Here is a 25,799-nt window from a genome sequence, read left to right on the forward strand (position 1 = left end):
TCCGAGCACGTTATATGTCATTCCTATAATATAGTAATTTCTATACTGTATGCACAGATAGACGATAGACAACGATACCATTAAATATTATACGTAGATGATTAAGAACGGGGACTCTAATTCTCTGAAGAAATGATTGAAACAATAAATTATACGGTGAAATATAATTTTCATCTGTTAGGCCTATAAGTCACACCTCAGTGAATACTGTATTATGCGAGAGTACTCTAATTTTATTATTGATAATAATAAATGTAACATTTAAAGCATGTATCAATAGTTATAGCTTGTCTTAATTTCTTCCACATTTAGTTCTATTTCTATAGTTTAGTTTCTTCATCATTGTTTCAGCATCATCTCATCATCCTCGATCGTTATCATAATCAATGACGTCCTCGTTATCATCACAATCATGCCATTAATCATCATCATCACGTCTCATCATCATCATCACCATCATCATCATCACCACCACCACCACCACCATCATCATCATCATCATCATCATCATCATCATCATCATCATCATCATCATCATCATCATCATCATCATCATCATCATCATCATCATCATCATCATCATCATCATCATCATCATCATCATCATCATCATCATCATCATCATCATCATCATCATCATTATCATCATCATCATCATCATCATTATCATCATCATCATCATCATCATCATCATCATTATTATCATCATCATCAACAACAACAACAATAAAAGTATCATACCGCAACGTTTTAACTATTTTAATCATTCTCCTTGCGAATTAAAGATATCGTAAACAATTACCACCTCCTCACCACCCACCAATAATTTAAACGATGGCTTTTGCACATAATTATGACAAATAGTCATATAAAGGGAATAAAGCTCTTTCAGGATTTGACATTATAGCATAAATAATAACAAAACTAATTATAAAATGATTATAAAATAAATAAAATTAAGATACAACTGTTGTTATACCGTGAATCAGTTTACTTTGTTTCCATAGCAAATGCCCACACAGTGACTTAGGAATGTTCGGTTTTATTGTTAAACAAATTAATATAAGGTCTGATGGTGAAATTATTCGCTCGAGTTGAGAGAAGTAGGACTCCATAATAAGCCTACAGGTACTTGTATTTACTTTACGTATAGTGTATTCCTAACAGATCGTGTTTTCACTCTAGTACAGCACATATACATATTTTGTGTTTTAAGCAGCGGACTATTTACCTCGTGGCAACGATACTGTTTGAAATAATGTAAGTAACCATTTTACGTGACGTAAAGTACTTAATTAGACTTTCTATCTTCAACGCGTGGATTGCTTCAGTTGGTGATTTGAAAGTCGACGGCCATGAGCGAACTTACTCTGGCGGTATAAACGCGAGTGACTCTCTCAAACAAAATGTAGTATACTGTGCCTTATAAGGATATTTTTAACACAGTGAAATTGCAACAAAAATGCTAGAAATGGTGGCATAATCGCCATTATTGCAGACTTGGATTTGGTGAGTAGGTTTACCTCATTATTTAGCTAGGGAACGTACGATATTTTTTTTCTGCATTTAATATTCGTATTGGTCGTGACGGTAATAATAAGTGGTTTGCATTGCAAAGTGAACTTCGACTCTCTTCAGCTCAATCATCGCAACTATATTCAGTCATTGCTTAATTCTCAATGATCATTGCTATACCATCTCATTTATTTTCAGTCTTATGAAGCTATTTCTTCTGCAGCATAATGCGAAAGAAAAACTCAGTATAGAATAACCATCACCTTTTTTATCCATTTGCAAATGAAAAATATCAGATACGAATACACTAAATACTATGTATTTAAAACGAACCCGCGAGACTGATGTCTGAATCCGGTAAAGATTACTTTTATATATTTAAATGTACTCAAGTGAAAGTATCTGAAATTTGTTCTTATAATATTGTAACTTTGGATAAGTTATGAGTGGTTAACCTTTTATTTGCACTGACTCATAATATAATATATATATATACATATCTATTCTCTTTCCCGTGTGCGATTTCGAAAGAGTTGGTTTGCGCACGTTACCAGAGGTGCGCAATACGCATTGGACGCTTGTAATTTAGAGAGAGCGGCGTTTATTCAGATAGCTTGATTATTATAATCCATAATGCGATTACTATACTGTATCTACTCATAGTGCGATTACTTATACTGCCTATAGGCCTACCTATACGTGAAATTACTTATATACTGTATCTACTCATACTGCGATTACTTATAATGTATCTCCCCATACTGTGCGATTACTTATAACTGTATCTACTCATAGTGCGATTACTTATTCTGCCTATACCCATACGTGCGATTACTTATATACTGTATCTACTCATACTGCGATTACTTATAATGTATCTCCCCATACTGTGCGATTACTTATAACTGTATCTACTCATAGTGCGATTACTTATTCTGCCTATACCCATACGTGCGATTACTTATATACTGTATCTACTCATACTGCGATTATTTATAATGTATCTCCCCATACTGTGCGATTACTTATAACTGTATCTACTCATAGTGCGATTACTTATTCTGCCTATACCCATACGTGCGATTACTTATATACTGTATCTACTCATAGTGCGATTACTTATTCTGTCTATACCCATAAGTGCGATTAATAATACATACTGTATCTGCTCGTACTGCGATTACTTATACTGTATCTACCCATACTGTGCGATTACTTATATACTGTATCTACCCATACTGTGCGATTACTTATATACTGTATCTACCCATACTGTGCGATTACTTACTGTACCGTATCTACCCATACTGTGCGATTACTTATATACTGTATCTACTCATAGTGCGATTACTTATACTGCCTATACCTATACGTGCGATTACTTATATACTGTATCTACTCATAGTGCGATTACTTATATACTGTATCTACTCATAGTACGATTACTTATACTGCCTATACCTTTACGTGCGATTAATTATTACTGTAAATACTCATAGTGCGATTACTTATACTGTCTATACCCATAAGTGCGATTAATTATTACTCTATCTACCCATAGTGCAATTGATATATTGAATATCCACATTAATGTATACTTCTCCGAATTCAAAAGTGTATATTCCTGACCATATCTGGTCATTTGGACGCAATTTGAGATGCGCTCCGATCTTTTAATTTGTACATGACTACTCAAGCATGACGATGCGCACCAGTACTCGGATCTGATTTCAGTTATGTATTTCCATCCAAGCACTAAAATTTTACGACTTCAGTTCCTAATAAATAATATTAAAATGTATTTGCGATATATGTGGCAGTACCTTGAGAATAGACTGACATGCAACCACACGGCACTGTAAGCCTACAGTTACATTAAAATCTACCGTATGCCATCGGTGACAAAGGTAATAGTCTTACTTACGGTTCTGAAGTATAGATTATATTAGATCAGTATATTATATAGTGTCACTTAAATTTAAGATTCTCTTGAATCATTTAACGGAGTTGCATTTTATTAACTACGAGCAGTTACGTTTTTAAAAGTATAAACATTATTATACTTTCAGATGCATCAGGTAAACTTAAAATGTTCATATTTGAAGCGAAAAAATTGGCATTAGGTTTTGTGTCTACTGAAAAAATATCTAACCTTCATACGAGTTTATCAAAGTATTCGTTTGAAAGCAAACCAAGTCGTATAAATAATTATAATTTCCACGAACTTAGATCTGAATATATGAATGTTATGCTTTATACATTCAAACATGTCAGTTGGCATCATTATAGCAAAGTGTAGTCATATGCATGTTCAATGACATTTATTTTGAATTGTACATATTTTGATCTTTGTTAACGCTTCATTTATTCACATGGCAGCCATTTGCTTTTCACTGCAGGCCTAGAATGCATGTATTTTCAAAGATATAAGTTACAAATCATGTAAAGTGATATTGGAAACAGAGTTTGTTAGGGTGTTTAAAAAAATAGTAAATTATTCAAGAAATTGAAACGTAAACAAACGTAATATAATTCACTTTCTGTAAAAATATTAATGACTTATATTTAAATTTTGAAAACAAATATTTTGAGACAAGACAGAATAAATACGTAAGGTTATTCATGTGAGTTCTTTTTACAATTCAAAATCGTTGTATACACGACTTCGGCTACTATAAGTATAGACATAATAGGCCTACTTGATCGATATAATTTGTTTTTGTTTCGGTAAATTAAAAAAACTGTCCAAGGCATTTTTTTTTTCAGAAATCCGTTTTCCAAATTCGGTTCCTTTCGCGTCTTTCAAGACGGTTATATAACGTAAGAATATTGAAATGTTTCTATATTTATTAGTTCATTGCGTCGGAGTTTTATCAATCCCTTTGTTATAGCAGGCCTATTAAGGAGTTTCAGTAAATTAATAAGCTGTCCAAGGAATTTTTTAGAAATCCGTTTTCCAAATTCGGTTCCTCCCGCGTTCATCTCTTTCAAAGACGGTTATATAATTACGTCAAAATATTAAAATGTTCCTATAATATAATTCATTGTGTCGGACTCATTTATCAATTCTTTTGTTAGAGCAGGCCTATTAAGGAGTAATTATTATTCCATATGATGATTCACATGACTAATACCATTTTAATAACACTTTATTTATTTGCTTGGTTTCTATCTTTTGTAATACAAGAACCCTCCCGTGGACACGGCTATTCTGGGGACACATATAAAAGGACATTTTCCGTAAAACAAACGAGGGGAATTGTTTTCAAGATTCAAGAAATTTATGTTTTCCGTATAAATAAAACAACACAGAAACTCGGCAGTAAAAGTATACAATTATATGCTACAAAATGAAACAAAAATAACCAATCAAACATAAAAGTATCACAGAAGAAACAAATGCAAAACATTACGTCCAACCGTATTCAGAGGACACCCTAATATAATATAACGGGACACTTTGTTGGGCTGGTCCAGGTGTAGAGGCTAATCAATCTAAGGCAAGCCAAGATATGAGCACTGTAATTTCCATTATGTTGGATAATAAAAGGAATCTGTAATGTAAAACAGATCATTGATTCATTCATACGCTATTGTTAAAAAATGTTGTATTTCCATTTCTAAATGAAGCATTCTCATTTTAAATTTAGAAAATTCAAATGTAAAATTTAGCGCATTCGTTCAATTGTTAGTCATTTTGTGCTTTCAGCGTATAATCATTATATTAACGACGTATCATAATTGCTATAGAAGCTACGTTATGTTCCCCTGTGATTTTGCCGGCTAGAGGTGTGAAGAAAGTTCTGATATGACGTATTATTGATGTAGTTTTTAGCTATTCACAACACAAACTTCGGAATGGTGACAATGTTTAAGATTTTTGGACATTAGAAGATAAGTCTAGTGTCCACAGGTAAACAATACTACGAATACGATTACCGTACCTGGAAATCTCGCCAGTCACAATACATGGATACGCCATACTAAGTACTACTGTGTCATCGTTTGAACGTGACCATAAATAAGTTTTCTAGTCTAAAACTCTGTCTACACTTTATGTGACAACAAAAATGTGATGTGCCCATAATATAGAGACATGATGATGTCATATCACTACCATATTTGGACATCACACTTTTTGTCAAACTAATTTGATAGTGTAGACAGAGCTTAACGACGATTGAGGGATAAGATAAGTTGTAGCTTAAATATATTGAGCTCTCGGTCTGTGGACCACCTAGAGGACCCAAGTAGGCCATTGTTTCACCTGGACATAAAATCTGCGAACTGTGGGGAGGTACAAGCGAAGAAGCGAGTCGCAATTTACTCGCATGCGCACAATCAATTAACATGACGTAACTTCCTACGCCCTATGTAACTCATCGCAAATTTTCCAAATAGGGCATACGCCTTCACAGTTTATTCTGATGTGATAATAAATTGTTATTTTGGCTATGAATATCATTTCAATCCTTCTGGATTTTCGCTCTTCTCTAATGTAATTTAGAAGTGAAATAGGTCTCATGTCCCCTCTGAATAAAATATTATCTTCGAAAAGCCATTAGGTCCACCTACATTCGACGATTGCAATACACTTCAAACTTTATTTTTGCAATAATTATTTTCGCTGCATATTATTAACATTTGCCTCTGATTTTATGCTGTACAGTAAATGAATAATTATGACATCAGACATTTCTTAATTATTGTTAATGAGTCTAAAACTATGCTGTGTAGTCTGCCGATGACGCCAGACTAATATGTTTAAGATTTAAAAATGATGCTTATAAATCAACCAGTTTAGCATTTTAAACATTGAATGGTATGTGATGAAAATTGTATGAAGAGTCTGAGATGAGTCTATACAATTTTTAGATTAAGTTTTTTCATTAGCATTTACTGTAGTAATAATAAATAAAAATTACAATAGTTATGTATGGTATTAATAATATAGTATTATTATATTATCAAAATTTACAACTGAGTTATATATAATTCCAATATACTCCTGAAAAAAAAAACATTGCTGTAAAATGCTGTAAATCTGAATAAGCTGAAAAACGAAAATGTAAAAGAAGAGAAATGTCCAAATAAAAAAATATATACATATCAATATTCCTGTATTCATATTCCTACATAATTTTCTGGGAACTAATGTTTCATGAATGAATGAATAATATTAAGTTATTCTAACGATATTATTTTATTAGCGTATTGAATCATGTTATGATGTTATTAATTTTAATAAAAACAATAACCATAATATTCACTACCCGTCTTTGTCGTCATAGTAACAAAGGTAATTGTATTGAACTTTTAGTAATTGTATGTTTCTTACATGGTGTTTTACCTGCCTTTTTAAATGTCAACTCAACGCGACATCGTCGTTGTCATCATCATTTTCTTCATCATTTTCAACAAATAATGACTGTTTTCATCATAAATATTATCACGATATAATCTATCGTCGTCATCGTTAATCATCTTTATAAGATAATCACAATTTTCATTATCACTATTCATCATCATTGTTTAAATTTCCTCAAGTATCATAATAAATTGTCACATCAGCATACCCGTCCATAACGTTGTGATCGTCGTCATTGTCATCATCAACATCATCGTCATCATCATCATCATCGTCATAAAATAATCATTTTCTCCAATATCATAATAAATTGTCACATCAGCATACTCGTCCGCGACGTTGTCATCGTCGTCATTGTCATCAACATCATCGTCATTGTCATCATCAACATCATCATCATCATCATCATCACTCGTCGTCATTGTCATCATCATCAATCAACATCATCATCAATCAACATCATCGTCATCATCATCATCATCACCATCATCGTCGTCGTCATCATCATCATCATCATCTCCATCATCATCATTATCATCATCTCAATCATCATCGTCATCTTCATCATTATCATCATCTCCATCATCATTATCTCCATCATCATCATCTCCATCATCATCATCATGATCATCATCATCATGATCATCATCATCTCCATCATCATCATGATCATCATCATCTCCATCATCATCATCTCCATCATCATCATCATCATCATCATCATCATTATCATCATCATCTCCATTATAATTATCGGCATATCCACCGTCATCATCATCCGACTCTGTTGATTGTATGTTATACTTTTAAGACATTCGATCACAAATTATGTTTCTCTGTGTAATAAAACATGAAAACAACTGTTGAACTTAATGAACGCCAGGAATGTTTGTAATACTTAGTTTGTAGATCGGTTCATAGAGGCTTTAAATTTACGCAACAAATGACTTAAATTTTGTCAATGTCATAATAAATTATATTGTGGCAATGAATAGATTAAAGTTATAGAAAAGATCAATTTTATTTGAATCCACTGCTATCGTCAAATAAACGTATATCATAACTAATTCATTGAATTATGTACTTATCAAATAGCCGTTGCAAAAACGCTGCGATCACTGTAGATATTAGTTAAAAATGAAATGTCTGCATTTTGAATATATGTATAAGTAGTATATAATGCATTATATTCTAATAAAAATAAAAGATGGGATACTTTTGAGGATTACTCTATATGATTATAAATCCATCCAATTAAGCAGGTCTTTGGTAAATATGCCGCCTTTGATCAACATGATCAAGGCTGACAGCAGCCCCATTACGGGTTCCTCATGTGCTTAAATGATAATTAGTTGAACAAGGCTAGTCATCATTTTTAAAACTGTTATTAAGACCCTTTTAATTCTGTGTTTAATAAATCGTTTGCTTTTCTCTTCACGCGTATTAACACCTAGTAAAGTAGACGTTTGTTTACATTATTAAATCATATTAGATGGCTCACACTAGAACAATCCATAAACGCAAGCGAGTTGACCAATCACAAGCGACAGTTCGAACAATCCATCTCGTGTGATTGGTCAAATTTCGTTGGGAAGATCCAAGCATAGAAAATTATGGAATTTTTAAAGCCTAAAAAATAAACAATTCCTTGGAAGGGTGAACAACTGGCGCAATATAATGTTTACGATTGGATATACAATGTTGGTTTAGTTCGGCTTAACCAATTATGATTGGTTGATAAAGTAATAACTTCAAATATCTTGATTAATGTCCAGACAGATGGACAATTAATTTAAGCTTTAATAGTGTACTCACTTCTCAGTAAGTAAACACACTATGTCGAATAATCAGTGTTGCATAGGCCTACTGTGTGCTATTACTATTAAAGTCTGACATATCATTATTATAGTGGAGAGATGGTGCAATAACCCGTCACTAATCAATAATAAATCGAAACATTTTTTATTTGCTTTGAAATTTTAGAATAGTACTTAATCATAGGGCATTTCCTCCAAGCCATATCGCCGAATGACCTGGATTTTAAGGTTAATCAAGAACAGTGATTAGGTATTCTATCTGATCGTCACTGTTTTAAACATGAACCTAAACACACTGCACTATTTCTGCTTTGTTTGATGATCGTGATGAAGACAAAGATACCGAGAGATGACAAGTGGATAACGTTAAGAATAATGTGAATATGATAATGTTAATATAGTCGCCGATTCTCTGCTTCTGTTAATGTGTTCTATATCATAAGCATTTTCTGTGATACAGTGTCACATAGGTATCACATGTGACATATATAATGACATATATGTAGATAGGCGGGTGGGTGTAGCGTAAGGTGTAAATAAACAAATGATCATTTTTAGTGAAAAGATTATTACTGTGGTGATCGTAGTGAAATTGTCGGATGCATGGACAGGAATTCTATAAAAGATGGTATGTTTTATTATGTTGTTTCGGTAAGATTACGATGATAACTTTTCAAAAATGTAACTTAATAGCCCTACAATAAATGATGTGGACAAACTGTGATTTCCATGTAAAAACAGCAAACATCGTTAAATTAAATATGATATTTAGTTTCTCTAACCCAATTGTTGATTGTTTTCAATGACACATTATAGATTTTACCAACCCATCAATACCGCCTTTATTTTCGATGGAAATATAACATTTGAACCGAAAGAATAAGCAAACAGTCTGGAGGTCGATTATTGATCCTTTACATTACTTCTTTATTTTGATCATTAAGAGGGTTCTTACTTACACAGCAGAAATCAATATAATTGGAGAATAATCACAAAGCTATTAACGTGTCAGACGTCACTGCTCATTGGGATTTGTATCTCAAGTACCTTCTTAAAATTAAGCCATGTTCAATTCAATATACGAAACGGTATGAGAGTTTTAACGTTTGGCAAAATATGACAAATGGTTTCGTGTATAACACTTGGATATTTCCGAAAATGTCTGTAGTTCACACCAGGTATGTCATAAATGCTTATTATATTCAACAGTTTTGCTAGTTTTATACCTTACAAATCAGTTAAGTCTGTATTTAATCCAACGGCTAACCTGTCTTACAGCACTGTCATCCAGAGTTTAATTGCACTGTATTGGAAATAGTCGAGATTATGTTTCTGTCTCTGTTTCAGTTCATCAAGATCCAAGATAGCATAATTTATTAAACTCAAATGTTGAAATCATGACTACTCTGGTATTCATGTAATTATTATTGTCCAGTTCAATCACATGTTTAATCTTTTGTTAAAACTCCTTCAGATGGTTGTCAGGAACAACGTAAGCCTACACACACACCAAGGCGATCTAACAATAGATTGCCTTGCTCACACAGAATAAAAAAACACTAATCCCCTCATGTTAGAGACTGGATCAATTTGGTATTATATTATATATATTTTATGTCTTAATTATATTATGTATATTATTGTTATTTTGCCATTATTGAAACCAATAAATGTTCTTGAAATGAAATAATTTTTTTTTTGTTTTACCTTTCCGTGAACAACTTACCACAGCAACTGAAAAGTTCGATTTGGTATATTTTTGTATTGATATTGTTTATATTTATTGTCCATGCAAAAATGACCAATGCAACATATCTTAAATTGTATTGATTTAAATTTATATAAGCCGTGTTATTCCACTCATCCTTTTAAATAATAAAGTCTAAAAAAGCCTTTATTTCAACTCATTTTTGGGTGTCATATACATTTATAAATCTCGTAAAGTATCTGTAAATTGGTCATGATGAAAATAAACTATTTACGATTCAAAAGAAAATCATTTGCAATTCCATTTCAACGGAAGTTGAGTTTTTTTTTTATTAAAAAAAAGTTTTTAAATGCAGTAACGTTTTAAAAAAATGTCACTAAGGTTAGATGTTACTATATATTATAACATGTTTCTCTTTATGTTCCAGATATTAACAAGGGCACAGCTGATAGCAATAAACTTTAACGCAAGTGACTCGGATAAATTTATGATAAAATGTTGGTCATATCTCGTCTACTTAGTCCTGTTGTATCGTGTAAAGATTTCAGAAAACAGTTGAGGAGATTGCATGGATCGTAAATCGTTTCTTACCTCTATTGATTAACTCCATTAGACCTCGGTGTTTTCTTTTAGAGTTTAACAAAGGAGGGCTAACCCTGTATCAGTCGACGTCATCAAGAACTGATTGTCTACGACATATGAATAATGATAGTCGGAAGGCCACTGGATTTAATGTTCTAAGAACAGAGAGATATCTGATGTGTTCTGAGTAATAGGCCTACAGAAGTTACTTAACTACAAACTATAATCGAACCGTGATAGTTAAACTGTGTTCTATGTTCCGGTTATAGCTGAGAAAGAAACATGCGGTGTGATCGAGATAATTTTTATTTACCAATATACTCAACAGAAAAGACCGATTTGCATGGACTTCCTGGGATATTTGGCGATGGAGGATGGGTCAGAAAACTAATTTGGATTACTGTGACTGCCGTAGCCTGGGTAATTGTAATTTATGAGACTGTCCTGCTTTTTACAAACTTTTTTGAATATCATCATGTTACCAAAGTAGATGTAGAATACAAGCAGACGGTAGCTTTTCCCGCCATTACTGTCTGTAACTTCAATAAGTATCGAGAATCAGCACTTACCGACTATGATATTGTTAACGTCGGAGTCCACCTTGGTAAGTTAAGAATTTTTTTAATGATTTATATTTACATTGTTTCGATATAGTCATACTCTGTGTAACGTCGGTTTGTCGTTTGTACAATTCAAACAAGGTAGAGTATAGCTCTACTTTTCCACCATGTTGAACATAAATGATTATGTGCAATATAGGATGGTTTAGAGAAATGTCACAACGTACTTTTGTATATAATATCTACCGCTACTTAAATTGAAATATTTAAAGTACGGACTTAATGATTTATACAGATTGGGTAAATTGTTTGCTATCAAAATAAGTTACCGCCACATTTATAACATATCTTATATCCTAGTGAACATAATCTTGTCAATGTAGTCAGTAGAGCATTCATTAATACATCTGTACTTTTATGGAAGTTAAACATGGCTACACATCACTGTTGATACGGGTACCTGATAAGGGTAACTGGCAGTTTATATAATTAGGCCTAGGTTAATAACCGTCTTTTCACAAATCCAACAGCAAATATTTCACTAATTAAGAATAAACTTGAATCTTGGTAGAGGAATAGAAACAACAATCCGACACTAGATCAGGATTGAACCCAGGACCTTAGGATTTGAAGGCAAGCATTTTAACCACCGTGCTTACAGCTCCACTATTGAAATATCCTTATAAAACAGACAAGTAATATAATAATCTAATAAACTATGTCATCACACACTATTTAGAGAGAAACTTATCTCAGTAATGCTAAAATATATCTGACCGTTCAATACGGTATAGTATAGAGTCAGTGCTTTTCGAAGCTTTAAGGTAAACCCCCCAATATATTATGATTAAGTAAGCAATTATTTCCCATCTCATTTGTTTTACAAGTCTCGTAAGGCAACACAAGTGTTAGCTCACATAAATCATAAACTATATGCGCATGCGTGTTGTCTATATTCCATCATCATACATTAACATTTGTTTTAGCATAAAGATATCCATGTTCATTTTATCATCTAATATAAATAGACATTGTGTCGTTTTAATACTGTTGATTCAATATCTATATTTTCTTTTATTTTTTTTATCTATTATTGATATATAAACAAACCAGTCTTGTATCCAGAATATACTGTATTCTGTCTCTTACTATTGATTTACACCCCCTTTCATCCTTCCTCTCTATAGGCTTACATATTTTTTGGACAAATCCTAGAAAACTGCAGGATACTAAATAAACACAAACCGTGATTCGTACACAATAAAAAACCATATTAATCTAACAGGAATAATGTATTATAAACACCTTATGTTGCCGCCAACCCTGCATTTTGCAGGTGTACACGATTTACTGCATACGTTGTGTTTTATGTCTCAATTATACGGCATAAACGACATGCGGGTTATATACTTCTGTATGCAGTGTCATGCATAATGCAAGCATTGCCATACCTAGCACATCTATCAAAATACTGACACACTATTGCGAACTTGTTATCCGGTATTAATTAGATTTTGTTTAAAATAAAACCTTTAATACTATTCAGATAACTCAATCAAGTTTACCGACATAGAAGATATGATTCTAAAGATGATTCAAACTAGTTTGACAAAAAAAGTATGATGTGCCCAAATATAGTAGTGATATGCTTAAATATGGTAGTGATATGACATCATCATGTCAATATATGGGCACATCACATTAATTTGATAGTGTAGACAGAGCTTAGATTTGCGATGTGATAAAATCGTATATAATTTAGTATTCGTTTGAGTATTAGAGAAATTCTATTTACTGCGTTCAAAAAATGAATTGAAATTAATCTGACTAATAATGTGTTTCGACAGTCTGCTCTACTACCCACACAAAACGTAGAATTATCTGCTGCCGAGAGGTTGATGCGGCTTCATATCTTATTTTCTAGAAACTTTTATTATTTTTACGCTGCTTAATTGTTATTTTCATGGATGTTAATCCGAATGAAAAGATTTAATTGAATATATACCGTCATGATAGGCCTATAACCATTTTTTCTATTAATAATATAAGTATTTGATCGTAGTTCGTTGACTGAGTTCATTGCACAGAAGCAAAAACGTTCAGTCATTATGGCGAACTCCTCCAATGTTGTTATCAGCATGTGATTTAAAATCAACCATGACTCGAGACCATAGAGATACAGCAGATGACTAATCACTCTTCCACAATGTACATGACAATAAAGTATTTTAGCATCATATCAAACAAAGTATGCAGCCCCTTTGTGGCATGCGGGTCTTACGCAGGGACAGGTGAATCAGGTGGAAAAGATTCAGAAGCGTGTCTGCAAGATTGTGTTGGGCAAAGAGTATATCAACATACTCGGATTCTCTTGCCATTTTAAATCTTGAACCACTCCACACTAGAAGATGGCACTCTTGCAAGGTTTTTGCCTCTAAAGCACACGCCTCTGGTCAATTCTCCACCTGGTTCCCTGCCCCTCAGTATAGATCCTGCATGACCCTTAGACATAATCGTAAAGTGGACAATTACAGTTATAAAACAAAACGTTTCCAGACTAGTCCAGTTCCTTTTATGGTTGAATTTTTGAACAAACTTTAATTTATTTATTTTTTTGCTTGTATTATTATTATTTGAGGTATCTGCAGTCTAACTTATTCGTATTTATATATTGTTGATAGTGTTGTCTATTGTTTAAATATTTTTTATTGTGTAATACATATGCAATTCAGCCATGTGTTGCCATGTATGTACTTTTAAATGTGAATTTTTCAATTAATATACCGAGATATATAATTCCTATGTTATTATGTCATACTTTTCCTGTTGTAAGATATTCCGACTTTGTAAAACATTGTAAAATACGTAAAATTGATTATATCTTAAAAGAAAGTTTATATGATTTGTATTTCAGGAATTGTAGATGAAAATCGCAACTTACTATCGCCAGAACTTTATACAGATGAATTTGCTGCCACAGTTGCCGCCATTAACTGGACGACTACTGTGGAAGATCCAGACTACAACATGACTGACTTTGTCAAAAGAACCGGACATCAAAAAGAAGATTTTATCGTTCAAGTAAGATGCTGTGTCGTTATTGTTATTGCTTCGTTCTCATTTAAACGCAACGCAACCTACGTCGCGACATAGGTACAACGGTAGTGAGTTGACCAATCAAAAGCGACAGTTCGCATGATCCATCGGGTTATGGTTGGTCAAATATGTGCGCTTGCGTTGCGTTCTATCCATGGGAACCAAGCGTAGGGTCCATAGACATTATCACTGCTCATTTTCAGTTATTTCTGACATCGTTCAGTTTCAACTTGAATTCTTCTGCTAAAGTTGCTCTCCTAGTCCACAAAGCAAACGCTATCAAACATTAATTTGTTTGCAAACTCCGTATGGAGAATTCTCTCCAGTATATTTTACTTGATGCTGTTATTTTGCTCACCTGTAGAATCACATGACTTGATTTTCAGTTTTGAAATCTAAGCAAGTTTGTGCCCGGCCTAACTTTTGCAGTTTCTGCAATTTGCAGAAGTTTGTCAATTGGTCTACACTAGCAAACTTTGGAAAACCATATTGCCAGAGTTTTATATAGTGTAGACTTCAGGCTTGAAAACAATGTTTAAAGCTATGTCTAAACTATATTGAACTTTATGTGACATAAAATGTGATGTGCCCATGTATGGACACGATGACATATCACTCACACTTTTTTGTCAAATTAGTTTGATAGTGTAGACAGAGCTTTAGAATAGAAGAAATGATCCAAATGAACAAACATTGGAGTTAATAATATTGTTAGAGTAGGGTTAAAACATCTTATTTACAATTTAACTTTGAGTTAACTGCTTAATAGTAATATTTCTCGTAAATTATGATTTGATAAATGAGAATGGCAATAGTTATTCTTTAAAAAGAAACCATGACGTGACAAGACCGCACACGTCATCAACCAATCGGGTACTTAAATACTTAAAACACATCTAGCACCAATGTCGCATTTATTCAATTGAGTTAAATTGTCATAACCTGATCATTTAGCCTCCAAGGCATTAGCGATCAATATTTTGTTTAATCAATTAGCCCCCTTACCCAATTTAGAAGCTGTAATTAAAATATTTATTTTCAAATTAACTTAGTATCAATACAAACGAACAATGCCAGTGCATTGATTAAGGTGAGTAAATATACTAAATGGAAATTTAGGAAGGAAAAACAAATCGAACCCAAATCGAAACCGCGCTAAGTGGTATAGAGTATAAACTATAGTCTTTTTCTTTTTTAAATGCGCAATACCTGTTTGGTAAATTAATTAATGTACTAAAATGAGTCGGTCTTCAAGTAAATATACAAACGCCTTAAAGTTGCCACAACAACCAGAAAACAACACTTCACCAAAAGACTATTCTACATCCCAGTACTGGGTTTCCTTGGTATTCTATGAAATCCCGTAATACAGCATCATTCACATTATTCATTCATTCATTCATTCAATCTTTTATTTCGGAATCTCTGATCCATAGAAAGTAAAAATTACATATAAATGAAATAAAAATATACAAGACTAATTACTACTACTCATCTCAGGATGGCATTCCACATGGAGAGCATCTTTGACTTAAATAAGACGTTGCCTATAATCGTTGAGCCTAAAACATTTTCACTTGAATTTAGTCTACACATCTACTGTACTCTAAGCCTATCTATCCAGAGGAAGTCATGGCCCAAAGCCCCAATATAAATGGGAACATTGTATATATAATCAGTAATAATTATGTTAGTATGCGGACTTATAACGTTATATTGCATAGCCTATGTAAATACGTGAACGTGATTGGTTGAAACTGCATCAGAAGACTACTCCTGCGAGGATCGTAAACCGTATATTTCATCGAGTACGATGATATTGACTGAGTAATTTTCGTGGGATTATCGTGTCCCTGTCATTAAACATATAAAATCCAGCAAATTCTTGAGTACGATTATATTAACTGTGTAATTTGCGTGTGGCAACACTCGCGTTTGGCGATAAATAAACAAAAGTCATCTACTGAGACTCGAACTCGCGAAGATTAGTCCACATCATCACGAGACTACGTTTTACGCGCCACGTAACTTGCTTGAAGAAACCAATGATAATTTTCTATCGGTAAAATATAAGATTTGACATCTCCTCGTGAAGTGATATTATGCTCTCGAGAATTACATTTTTTTATAATTATTTATTTATAGAAATATATATTCCCTCGGGTATGTCAAATCTTATATTTTACCTCTAAGCAGGCAATATCGGTATAATAATTCCGAAGGCTTCCGACAAGTATGGCACCATTGATATAACACTTGGCATCTATCGTTCTCTGCAGCAAAGCTGTCTCTTATCTTTTTATTTTTTAAAATATCTGTTATGTGACAGCATTGACTTAAGATGTAGGTCAAGACATATTGGTTTCCACACTTTACGTTACCTACGCTTTTAAGGTTTTCAAGACTGAAATAAATTGTTAATAAATTATTTGTGTGATAGGGCCAATAGAATTTATTACGATATTCAATTACCAACATGCTAAACGTAAGCTTTAAGAAAAATGTTAACATTAGATTTCGCGAGCAATAAACTCGAAAAATTGTACATTTGTCAAATGTTCATCACATAGTCCTACATTATAAGTGTGAAAATCGATCTGTTTTATTAATTTTTGTTTAGGAACTATGCAGTTAACATTTATGTATTCCAAGTAATTCGAAACATTTAATATAAAAACACGTTTGACGTAAAGAATTTGTAGAAATTGAGGAAAAAAGGATTGTTTTGATTATATCATTTGATTCTCGGTATAACTTTGTGTCGGTATCGCAGAAAACGATCCGTAACACAGCGTCACATGTTCGTCACATGGAAGTTGTATCATATAAGTTAAGATCAAGGTAAAAACAATCTTACATGTGACGCTGTATTTAGAATTTCCTATAATATAGTATACAAAGACTAGACACACCGTGTAGGAGAATCTGTAACTAATTGATCGTTCAATCACAGAAGATCGTTAGTTATACTTCCTCGTTTGTGACGCACGATTATTACACGCGTATCGCACGCTTATTACACGCCTGTCTCACGATTATTAAACGCGCGTGTCGCACGATTATTACATACGCGTGTCTCACGATTATTACACACGCGTGTCTCACGATTATTACACGCGTGTCCCACGATGACCGTACTACACGCGTGTCGCACGATTATTACACGCGTATCGCACGCTTATTACACGCCTGTCTCACGATTATTAAACGCGCGTGTCGCACGATTATTACATACGCGTGTCTCACGATTATTACACACGCGTGTCTCACGATTATTACACGCGTGTCCCACGATGACCGTACTACACGCGTGTCGCACGATTATTACACGCGTGTCGCACGATTATTACACGCGTGTCGCACGATTATTACACCCCTGTCAAAAGTTTATTCTAGAATGTTAGCCATTGAATTTCACTTTTCATTTTGATAGGATTACTGAAGCCAATATTTTTTATCAGATTATTTGTAACATTATTTGTAATTATATGTAGTGTGTGTGGAAAGAAGAGGATTGCGCTGAAACCGACTTTGTACATACATTTACTCACCTTGGAAATTGCTATACATTTAATAAAGCCTCGGACGATACAGAGAGAAAAATATCTATGAATGCTGGTGCAAGTAAGTATAGGCCTATACACCGACGACATCGTCACCATCAACTATCGAGTCATTCTGCGCATGCTCATATGTTTCTGAACATGTTCAGAATGACCAGGTGGCGGGTCGTTATTATTGCCTGTTTGGCACAATCCTCAATTCTCTTCACCATCATCATCATTAATCACACAATTTGTGACGTCATCATTTGTGAAGTCCAGGCATCGCATGGTGTTCATGATAATCGTCTTTTTCTTAATCATCATCATTATTATTATCATCCCATAAACCCCTCCCCCTCATTCCAAAATTTGATTTTCATGAACAGCTAATTCCTTCTCTCCCTTGCCTCATAATTTAGACTTTCAAATGAATAGCCCCAAGAGGAAAATCACAAACCTTCTCAGAAATCCTTTTTTGAAAATCGTTTCACCGTCTATCAATATTAATGGGCTGTGGGTTCCCACAAATGATCATGTATCATTTCTTTAATTGGACACGCATAATCCGAAGAGGGAGCACTTTAAATTCTGTACAAATCGCTGAGATAGTTTTGATACTATTTTGTTTGTTATAAATAAGATATGGACGAAGTGTAATGGCGCAAGAATAAACAACAAACAGTAACATTAAAGACGATGTTTCAATTAAACATAAACAATTCGATCGAAGTGCGCTTTGTGCTTTCGTTGTTATCAACGGTAATTTATGCCGCTTTATTAAACCGATATGGTACGCTATCTTGCAGATACCTTAATTGAGTTTCAATCTTTCCTTCAATTTAGTAGAGTTTTGCTCTATATCTATATTGTCGCCTTTACGTTACTAAATATGCCACAGAAATATATACAGTAAAAAAAGTAAAAATACAACAATCATCGGTGTCAGATCCGAATGCTTTGATGGAGTTGAGATCATACCCAAAAATTAAAAGATACACATTTTGTTTATTGCGCATCAACTGGAGGTAACATACATGTTTTATATACTAATGTAAAATAAATTTCATTTTTGCAATGAATGTCGAGTCAATCTGAAGTCCATACTAAAAACAAAGAATGCTTTTAAGCGTAAATTACCTCTCGATATATTTTAAATCATAGGGCTGTAAGCAGCTTTATATAATTTCGTTAAAATGTTCCGTTTCTTTAGTTGGAGTTACACTCGTATTATTTGAAATTATTCAGTGGATCTTTTGGTACTGTACGTTACATCAAGTTTTTAAATATTGAGATGAAGAGCATGGTTATACTTATACGCACCGATTACTATGTGATAATAGGAAAATCCCATGGAGATGGTAGCTAGCCGCTTTTTGAAACGATTATAATTATACTCATCATTTTTAATTTAGTAACTGATCATTAGCATGACTATAAATGTCATTTGTCCACGGTCTGGTGGTCTCTCTTTTCGCGAAACTTTCTGTGTTTTCACGGTCTACTGCGACAACGTATATTTAGCTTACTTTTGTTTATTATTTCTATGTCAGTCAATCAGGAACAGACATGGCTACACTATTTATTAATAATGCGTTTACAATATGCATAGGATAAACTGAAACATGGCATTTATTTGTACAGCACATAGACTAGCGGCCCAAAGTACATATATATTATTTACAAAAATTAAATGCAGAAAGAATTATTTCTTTTTTTAAATGCACAAAAATGAATTTAGACATATTTTCAATTAAAGTAATATTTCTGGAAGCCATTAAAATAATGAACTTTCAGATCGGAAATTATAAAAGGTAAGGTAATAACTCCTGACGTAACTCATTATAGTAACGGACAAATTAACAGAAAGTGATATTCATTCTTCAATCTCATTCCTATGGCATAATTTACATATTATGTTTTCTCATAAAACCTCATACCATCTACCCCTTTCAACCTCGAAAAACCTCAATACAAAACATATCGGTACTGGAATGACATGAGTTCAATTTTGTAGGCCTAATGAATTAGGAACACCCACAACCCTCGCCCACCCTAGCTATTACCAATACAATATTGCTATGTTGTACAGGTAATGGATTAAGATTGGTTTTTAACGTTGAAGTTGATGAATACACACCGACAAACGACCTCGGCAGTGAAGCAATGGATGCAGGGGTGAAGATAATGCTTCACTTGCCGTCTGAACCACCTTACGTAAAAGAACTCGGCTTTGTATCAGCTGTAGGACAGCACACGTATGTTGCTATGCGACACGCGCAGGTCAGTATCATCGTCGACCAACCGATCGACCGACCGATCGACCGACCGACCGACCGACCGACCAAAACAAACAAACAATATTTTTGACTGTTAATTCTGTAGTTGTAATCTGCTGAAGCAATATTTCTAAGTAGCGACTTGAAATGTATAAATGTTTGTCTACTATCATAATTTTCAAAAAAGTGTGATGTGTCCAAATATGGTAGTGATGCCTAAATATGGTACTGATAAATTATGCCTAAATATGGTAGTAATATACCTAAATATGGTAGTAATATGCCTAAATATGGTAGTAATATGGTCCATAAGGTCCATATATGGGCACATCACATGTGTTGTCGCATAAAGTTTGATAATGTAGACAGACGTTGGCTACAGAATAAAAAACATGCCGTGGTATCATAGGCATAGGCCTATTCTTATTCTTTATATAAATTATCATTTTACAGATAACAAGCTTACCACTGCCTTACACGGAGTGTCAGAAAGAAGACACGTCAGGGTACTTCGAGCAATACTCCCTTCAAGGATGCCGCATTGAATGTGAGACAAAGGCAGTTGAAAAATATTGTGACTGCCGCCTTGTTGAGCAGCCAACTGGGGATGGTTTCCCAGTGTGCAGCCCAAATCAAACACATGTATGTGCTGAAGAAATCTTACGTAAGTTGCCACGGGATTCTGAGCCTTTGCACGAATCTAAGCTATAAAGAATTCAATACATTTTTCATCTTTGCTCATGTAGGACCTACAGTAGGCCTATGATATGAGAGACCAAAATATCCTAATTGGTAAATCCGAAATGATTATTATATTCATATAATCATTGTTGATGATGCTGAATTAAAGACAAACTATATATTGATGGTATACAGGACAGTAATTCTTATTGGGTTATATGTCAACCAATTAAAGCTACCAACACCGTACAAACACATTTACGATTTTCAACAGCACTTAGTCTCTTGCGATTATCTGAAATTCCTTCCCGTCTAAGTTTATTCCATGTTTAAGTAGAACTAAACGTAAAACCAACATACTCGAAAAAGATAGCAAAGCTGTCGCATAAAGAATAATAGAGACTCATCTTCATAAGTAAGCATAACATTAGAGTTAAGTGTTTGACAAACCATAAGGATAATAGGCCCTACCAGCCGAAAACAAATACTTATTATACTCGGTAACCCGAACTCGGTAACCCGAACTCGGTAACCCGAACTCGGTAACCCGAACTCGGTAACCCGAACTCGGTAACCCGAACTCGGTAACCCGAACTCGGTAACCCGAACTCGGTAACCCGAACTCGGTAACCCGAACTCGGTAACCCGAACTCGGTAACCCGAACTCGGTAACCCGAACTCGGTAACCCGAACTCGGTAACCCGAACTCGGTAACCCGAACTCGGTAACCCGAACTCGGTAACCCTAACTCGGTAACCCGAACTCGGTAACCCGAACTCGGTAACCCGAACGCGGTAACCTGAACTCGGTAACCCGAACTCGGTAACCCGAACTCGGTAACCCGAACTCGGTAACCCGAACTCGGTAACCCGAACTCGGTAACCCGAACTCGGTAACCCGAACTCGGTAACCCTAACTCGGTAACCCTAACTCGGTAACCCTAACTCGGTAACCCGATGGGAAACCTTGTTCTAAAATTTTAATACGAGGAAGAGTCCCTGTTAATACGTATTGAAAAAAGCAAACTCAAAGGTTTTGACAAGTCATGAACTTTAAATTAACACGAAAGAACAGCATGTTTGTTTAATCGTTGTCGCATTTATCGTATCGATCAATCAATGATGTATTCTCTATTTGAAGACCCCAATCACTCTTCAAAGGAAAAGGAAAAATAAATGAGTTGATAAATAATCTGATAGAATAATAGTAAGGCGGCAACTTCGTCATCAATCAACACTTGGCCAGTGTGTGAATAAGCTCGTTTGTGTTGGCCTAAGTCTTATAGTTGTTGTTATCGATCGCAAATTACTATAACATGACCATAATAAAAATTAATCTGAATTCCAAACATTGATAGCATATCGAACAAGCTATACTGTTAAACATGGAATTTAAACACTGAAACAAACAGTGTCGAGATTTCAAAGGTAGGCCTACCGGTACGTCTTTACGATAGGTTGTATCAGGGCGAAACTAGCTGATGTCGTCGTTTCAAACAAACACAAGATGATATGATGACACAAAAAAAAACTTACATGTGGTCTTTCTAAAAAATGGAGATTACGTAATATTTAATTCTTAAATTAACTCAACACTTATTAGATAATCAGGGAGTAGAATCATGAGGGACTACCACATTTCCAGCACACTCTTTGTTTAAAATCGATAAATTGACAATATTTTGTAATTGTTTATTTTAGTTAGTGTAACTGAAGGTACGTTGGTAGATGATGTTTGCGTGTGCCGTTCTCCGTGTGAAGTTGAAGACTATCCCTTCAGTACGACCAATGCAAAGCTACGACCAAACTTCATGGAGCGGCTCTTCCGTGGTACATCTAACAATTTTACCGCGGACTATATAATGTAAGAAATATTTATTGTTTGTAAATTATTATTTCAGTCATCGTACTTAAAGTAGACTCTTGTTCACGTAATGCAATTTATTTGGGTTTTTTAGGGACAACGTTGCTGTTGTATCATTGTTTTACGAGGCTCTGAATTTCGAAGTAGTTGAACAGCTTCCAGAAATGAGTTTGGTCGTTTTGTTGGGTGAGGTTTTGTGTTTTGCTTAATGTCGAAAGAGTTAAAAGGCACCTAATTTTTAAGGTGTACCACTTTTACTAAATTACGTCATTATTAAGTTTCACCTCATCAGTTGGTCATGTGAATGGAAATTAGATGCGAGCGTTTAGCGCCCAACGCGCGTCTAAACTGCTGTGCGGTTACACTTATCTAAAGTTGTATAATAAAATCACGTTTTGATTTAATTTTCAGCAAATATTGGTGGTAATCTTGGCTTGTTTACGGGTGCAAGTGCTCTGACTGCTTTTCAAGTTTTTGAATATTGCTTCGATGAGGGAGATTTCCAATACAGAAGATCGCAGAAAAACAAGAATAAAGTAGGAAATGCCGACGTAAGCAGATTAGCAGTTAGACCAGCAGAAGTTCCAATGCGAATGGGCGATGTCCGCAGCATTATGGACTACGATACGCATGATACGCTGAGATGACAACCAATAATGACTTCTATCTAACTAATATTATGCTTACGCCTGGTGTTTCTTAATAGCGATCTGTTCACACGTGTGGGTTAGATGTCGATACGTTTAGACAATTTCCGCATGGAAACGCGTGAGCATTGTTCTGAACGCGCGGCGCCTAATGGAAACAAGCATTTAAGTATTGATATTACTTATGTTTCTTTAAAATACCCATGTTCTGAACAGTTCCGAATCATTCAAAAACAAAAAAACAGCCAAATGTATTTATGTAGCGTAACTTGCTAGCGTATACCTAGAGTTTCTATAGCAACTACGATTATAGCAAGAACAACTTATACTACCAGTCATTAGGCCCACTCCCGAAGAGTTATGCTGGCGTAACAATGAAGTCTTAACAATGACGCATTTTTATCAATGAATATATTGCAAACTAGATATTATATTATACTCATATTATATTTCTATCGCTTGATTTCCCTTAGTTTAAATTATTCCTATAGGCGTAATCAATTTGTTGCGTGAATTGCCAAGCGTATCTAGACTTCCTATAGTAACTACGCATAGAGCAAAAACGACAAAAAATGTTTTAAAAAAAATAAAATTTAGGAAGCCGAATGACGAGTGTTTTGGATTTGTTACGATGACCATATTTATATGTCTGAATGTAACGAAGGATTTCAACATTTACTAATTAATGGATTTTCAAAATGTATATAAATAATTATAAAGATTGCAGTGGAACACATTATCCAATATTAATTTAACTGTAATTGTAAACACAACCGTTACAAAATTGACAATATTTTGTTTGATCTCGCAGCTAGATAGGTTGCAAAATTATAAAGTAGAATCAATTATTAAAAGTAATATGAGAAATTAATTTGAATAGAAGTACAATACAGCTTATTACCAAGCGTTAGTACTCAGAATCCTGATTATGCATATTTCGCAAACAATCTGATGTTATACGAGTATTATAGGCCTATAACCAGAAGCGTTGCAGCGTTAATCTATGCGTTATAGTTGTACGTCGTTATTACGTTAATTAAACTAAAAGATTGCAGATATTTGACGAGTTAGGACATTATGTTTTTATATTGATATAATATATCTCATTAAATGTACGCACAAAAGCACGAAAAAACACGCAACTTTTTAAATGAAATGTGACGCCGCCATTCTTACAGTTATAGTAATATATTACCTCAATTATACTATTCACTTTAGGGTGCATTGCATGTATGTATGTATATTTTTTCCAGAACGGTTAGGTGATTTCAAACCTAATTTTCTTTCATAGAGTAGAAACATCTTTGGTTTAAATTAGCCTAAATTATAAATACTTTCGTGAAGGCCTTTATATAATCAGTGAGTCGAACTTATTTTTCTATTCTATAATGCAATCGTTGTGCGCGCGCATGTGCTTCCCAAAGCAAATTAGACGTCGAGCGTGTGCGAGGCACAGTTCTAAATGTAGGCTGCGCTTGTCACAAACAAGCCTAATTTGCTGAGTAGGTACTAAGGCTAATTTGACTTGATAAAAGTGCATGCATTTTTTTCTTCTTAGAATTAACAAATTGCTTCTACGTGTCCAAGTTATGTTACTTTTGCGGATTGTTGCGAATAAAAAAATATTTAATTTAAATGTCTGATAAATATGTTGTATTGTTTCATTTCTATCATTTAGTATTCCCATGGTTAAATAAGTTAATCTTAACTTATTTCTCCATGGCATTCGTCATTGACATAATATACAGTAAATTACAGTTTGTGTATCTGTAAATTGCCGCGTCATGTATCTTTTTTATTTTATTTCTATACAGTAGACATCTATTATGAGTGAACATACTATACGGCCAACAACCGTCACCTTGTTGGCTTCTCCAGTGTGAAGGTTTTAATTTAATACCTTACTGTATTCGGGTTTATACCAGTGTTTAATCTTTAACTGATATTTGTGTGATGTTGTATCAATATTGCAATATATAGGCCTATAAATAAAATATAAATCGCTCTTGTACCTTACTGTAAGTGTAAACAGCTCAGAAGTACTGTAGTTGGCCTACTCGGTCATCAATAACATTAACATACAGTGTGTTTTGTTTTGTGTAATCGATTGTGGTGTTGCTAAGAGGCGACAATGCGGTGGA

The 25,799-nt window shown here is 34.0% G+C and overlaps 1 protein-coding gene across 3 annotated transcripts; it reads left to right on the forward strand.

The window, feature by feature from the left end:
• Positions 1 to 1,117: 1,117 nt before the first annotated feature.
• LOC144840779 (acid-sensing ion channel 2-like) lies at positions 1,118 to 25,305 on the forward strand. 3 transcript variants are annotated; one of them, XM_078696806.1, is made up of 9 exons: positions 1,118 to 1,260; positions 10,836 to 11,594; positions 14,465 to 14,631; positions 18,141 to 18,270; positions 20,281 to 20,471; positions 20,921 to 21,131; positions 22,849 to 23,011; positions 23,106 to 23,197; positions 23,423 to 25,305. In XM_078696806.1, the coding sequence occupies exons 2-9, from the start codon at positions 11,273 to 11,275 to the stop codon at positions 23,656 to 23,658; spliced, it is 1,512 nt and encodes a 503-aa protein (XP_078552932.1). In that variant the 5' UTR covers positions 1,118 to 1,260; positions 10,836 to 11,272; the 3' UTR covers positions 23,659 to 25,305. The 3 variants fall into 3 exon arrangements, with proteins under 3 accessions (XP_078552932.1, XP_078552941.1, XP_078552949.1); XM_078696815.1 differs by lacking the exon at positions 1,118 to 1,260 and adding an exon at positions 1,329 to 1,509; XM_078696823.1 differs by lacking the exon at positions 1,118 to 1,260 and adding an exon at positions 3,270 to 3,422.
• The last annotated feature ends 494 nt before the right edge of the window (positions 25,306 to 25,799 follow it).

Source organism: Antedon bifida, chromosome 1 (assembly GCF_963402885.1).
Source record: "Antedon bifida chromosome 1, ecAntBifi1.1, whole genome shotgun sequence".
Classification (NCBI taxonomy): domain Eukaryota; kingdom Metazoa; phylum Echinodermata; class Crinoidea; order Comatulida; family Antedonidae; genus Antedon; species Antedon bifida.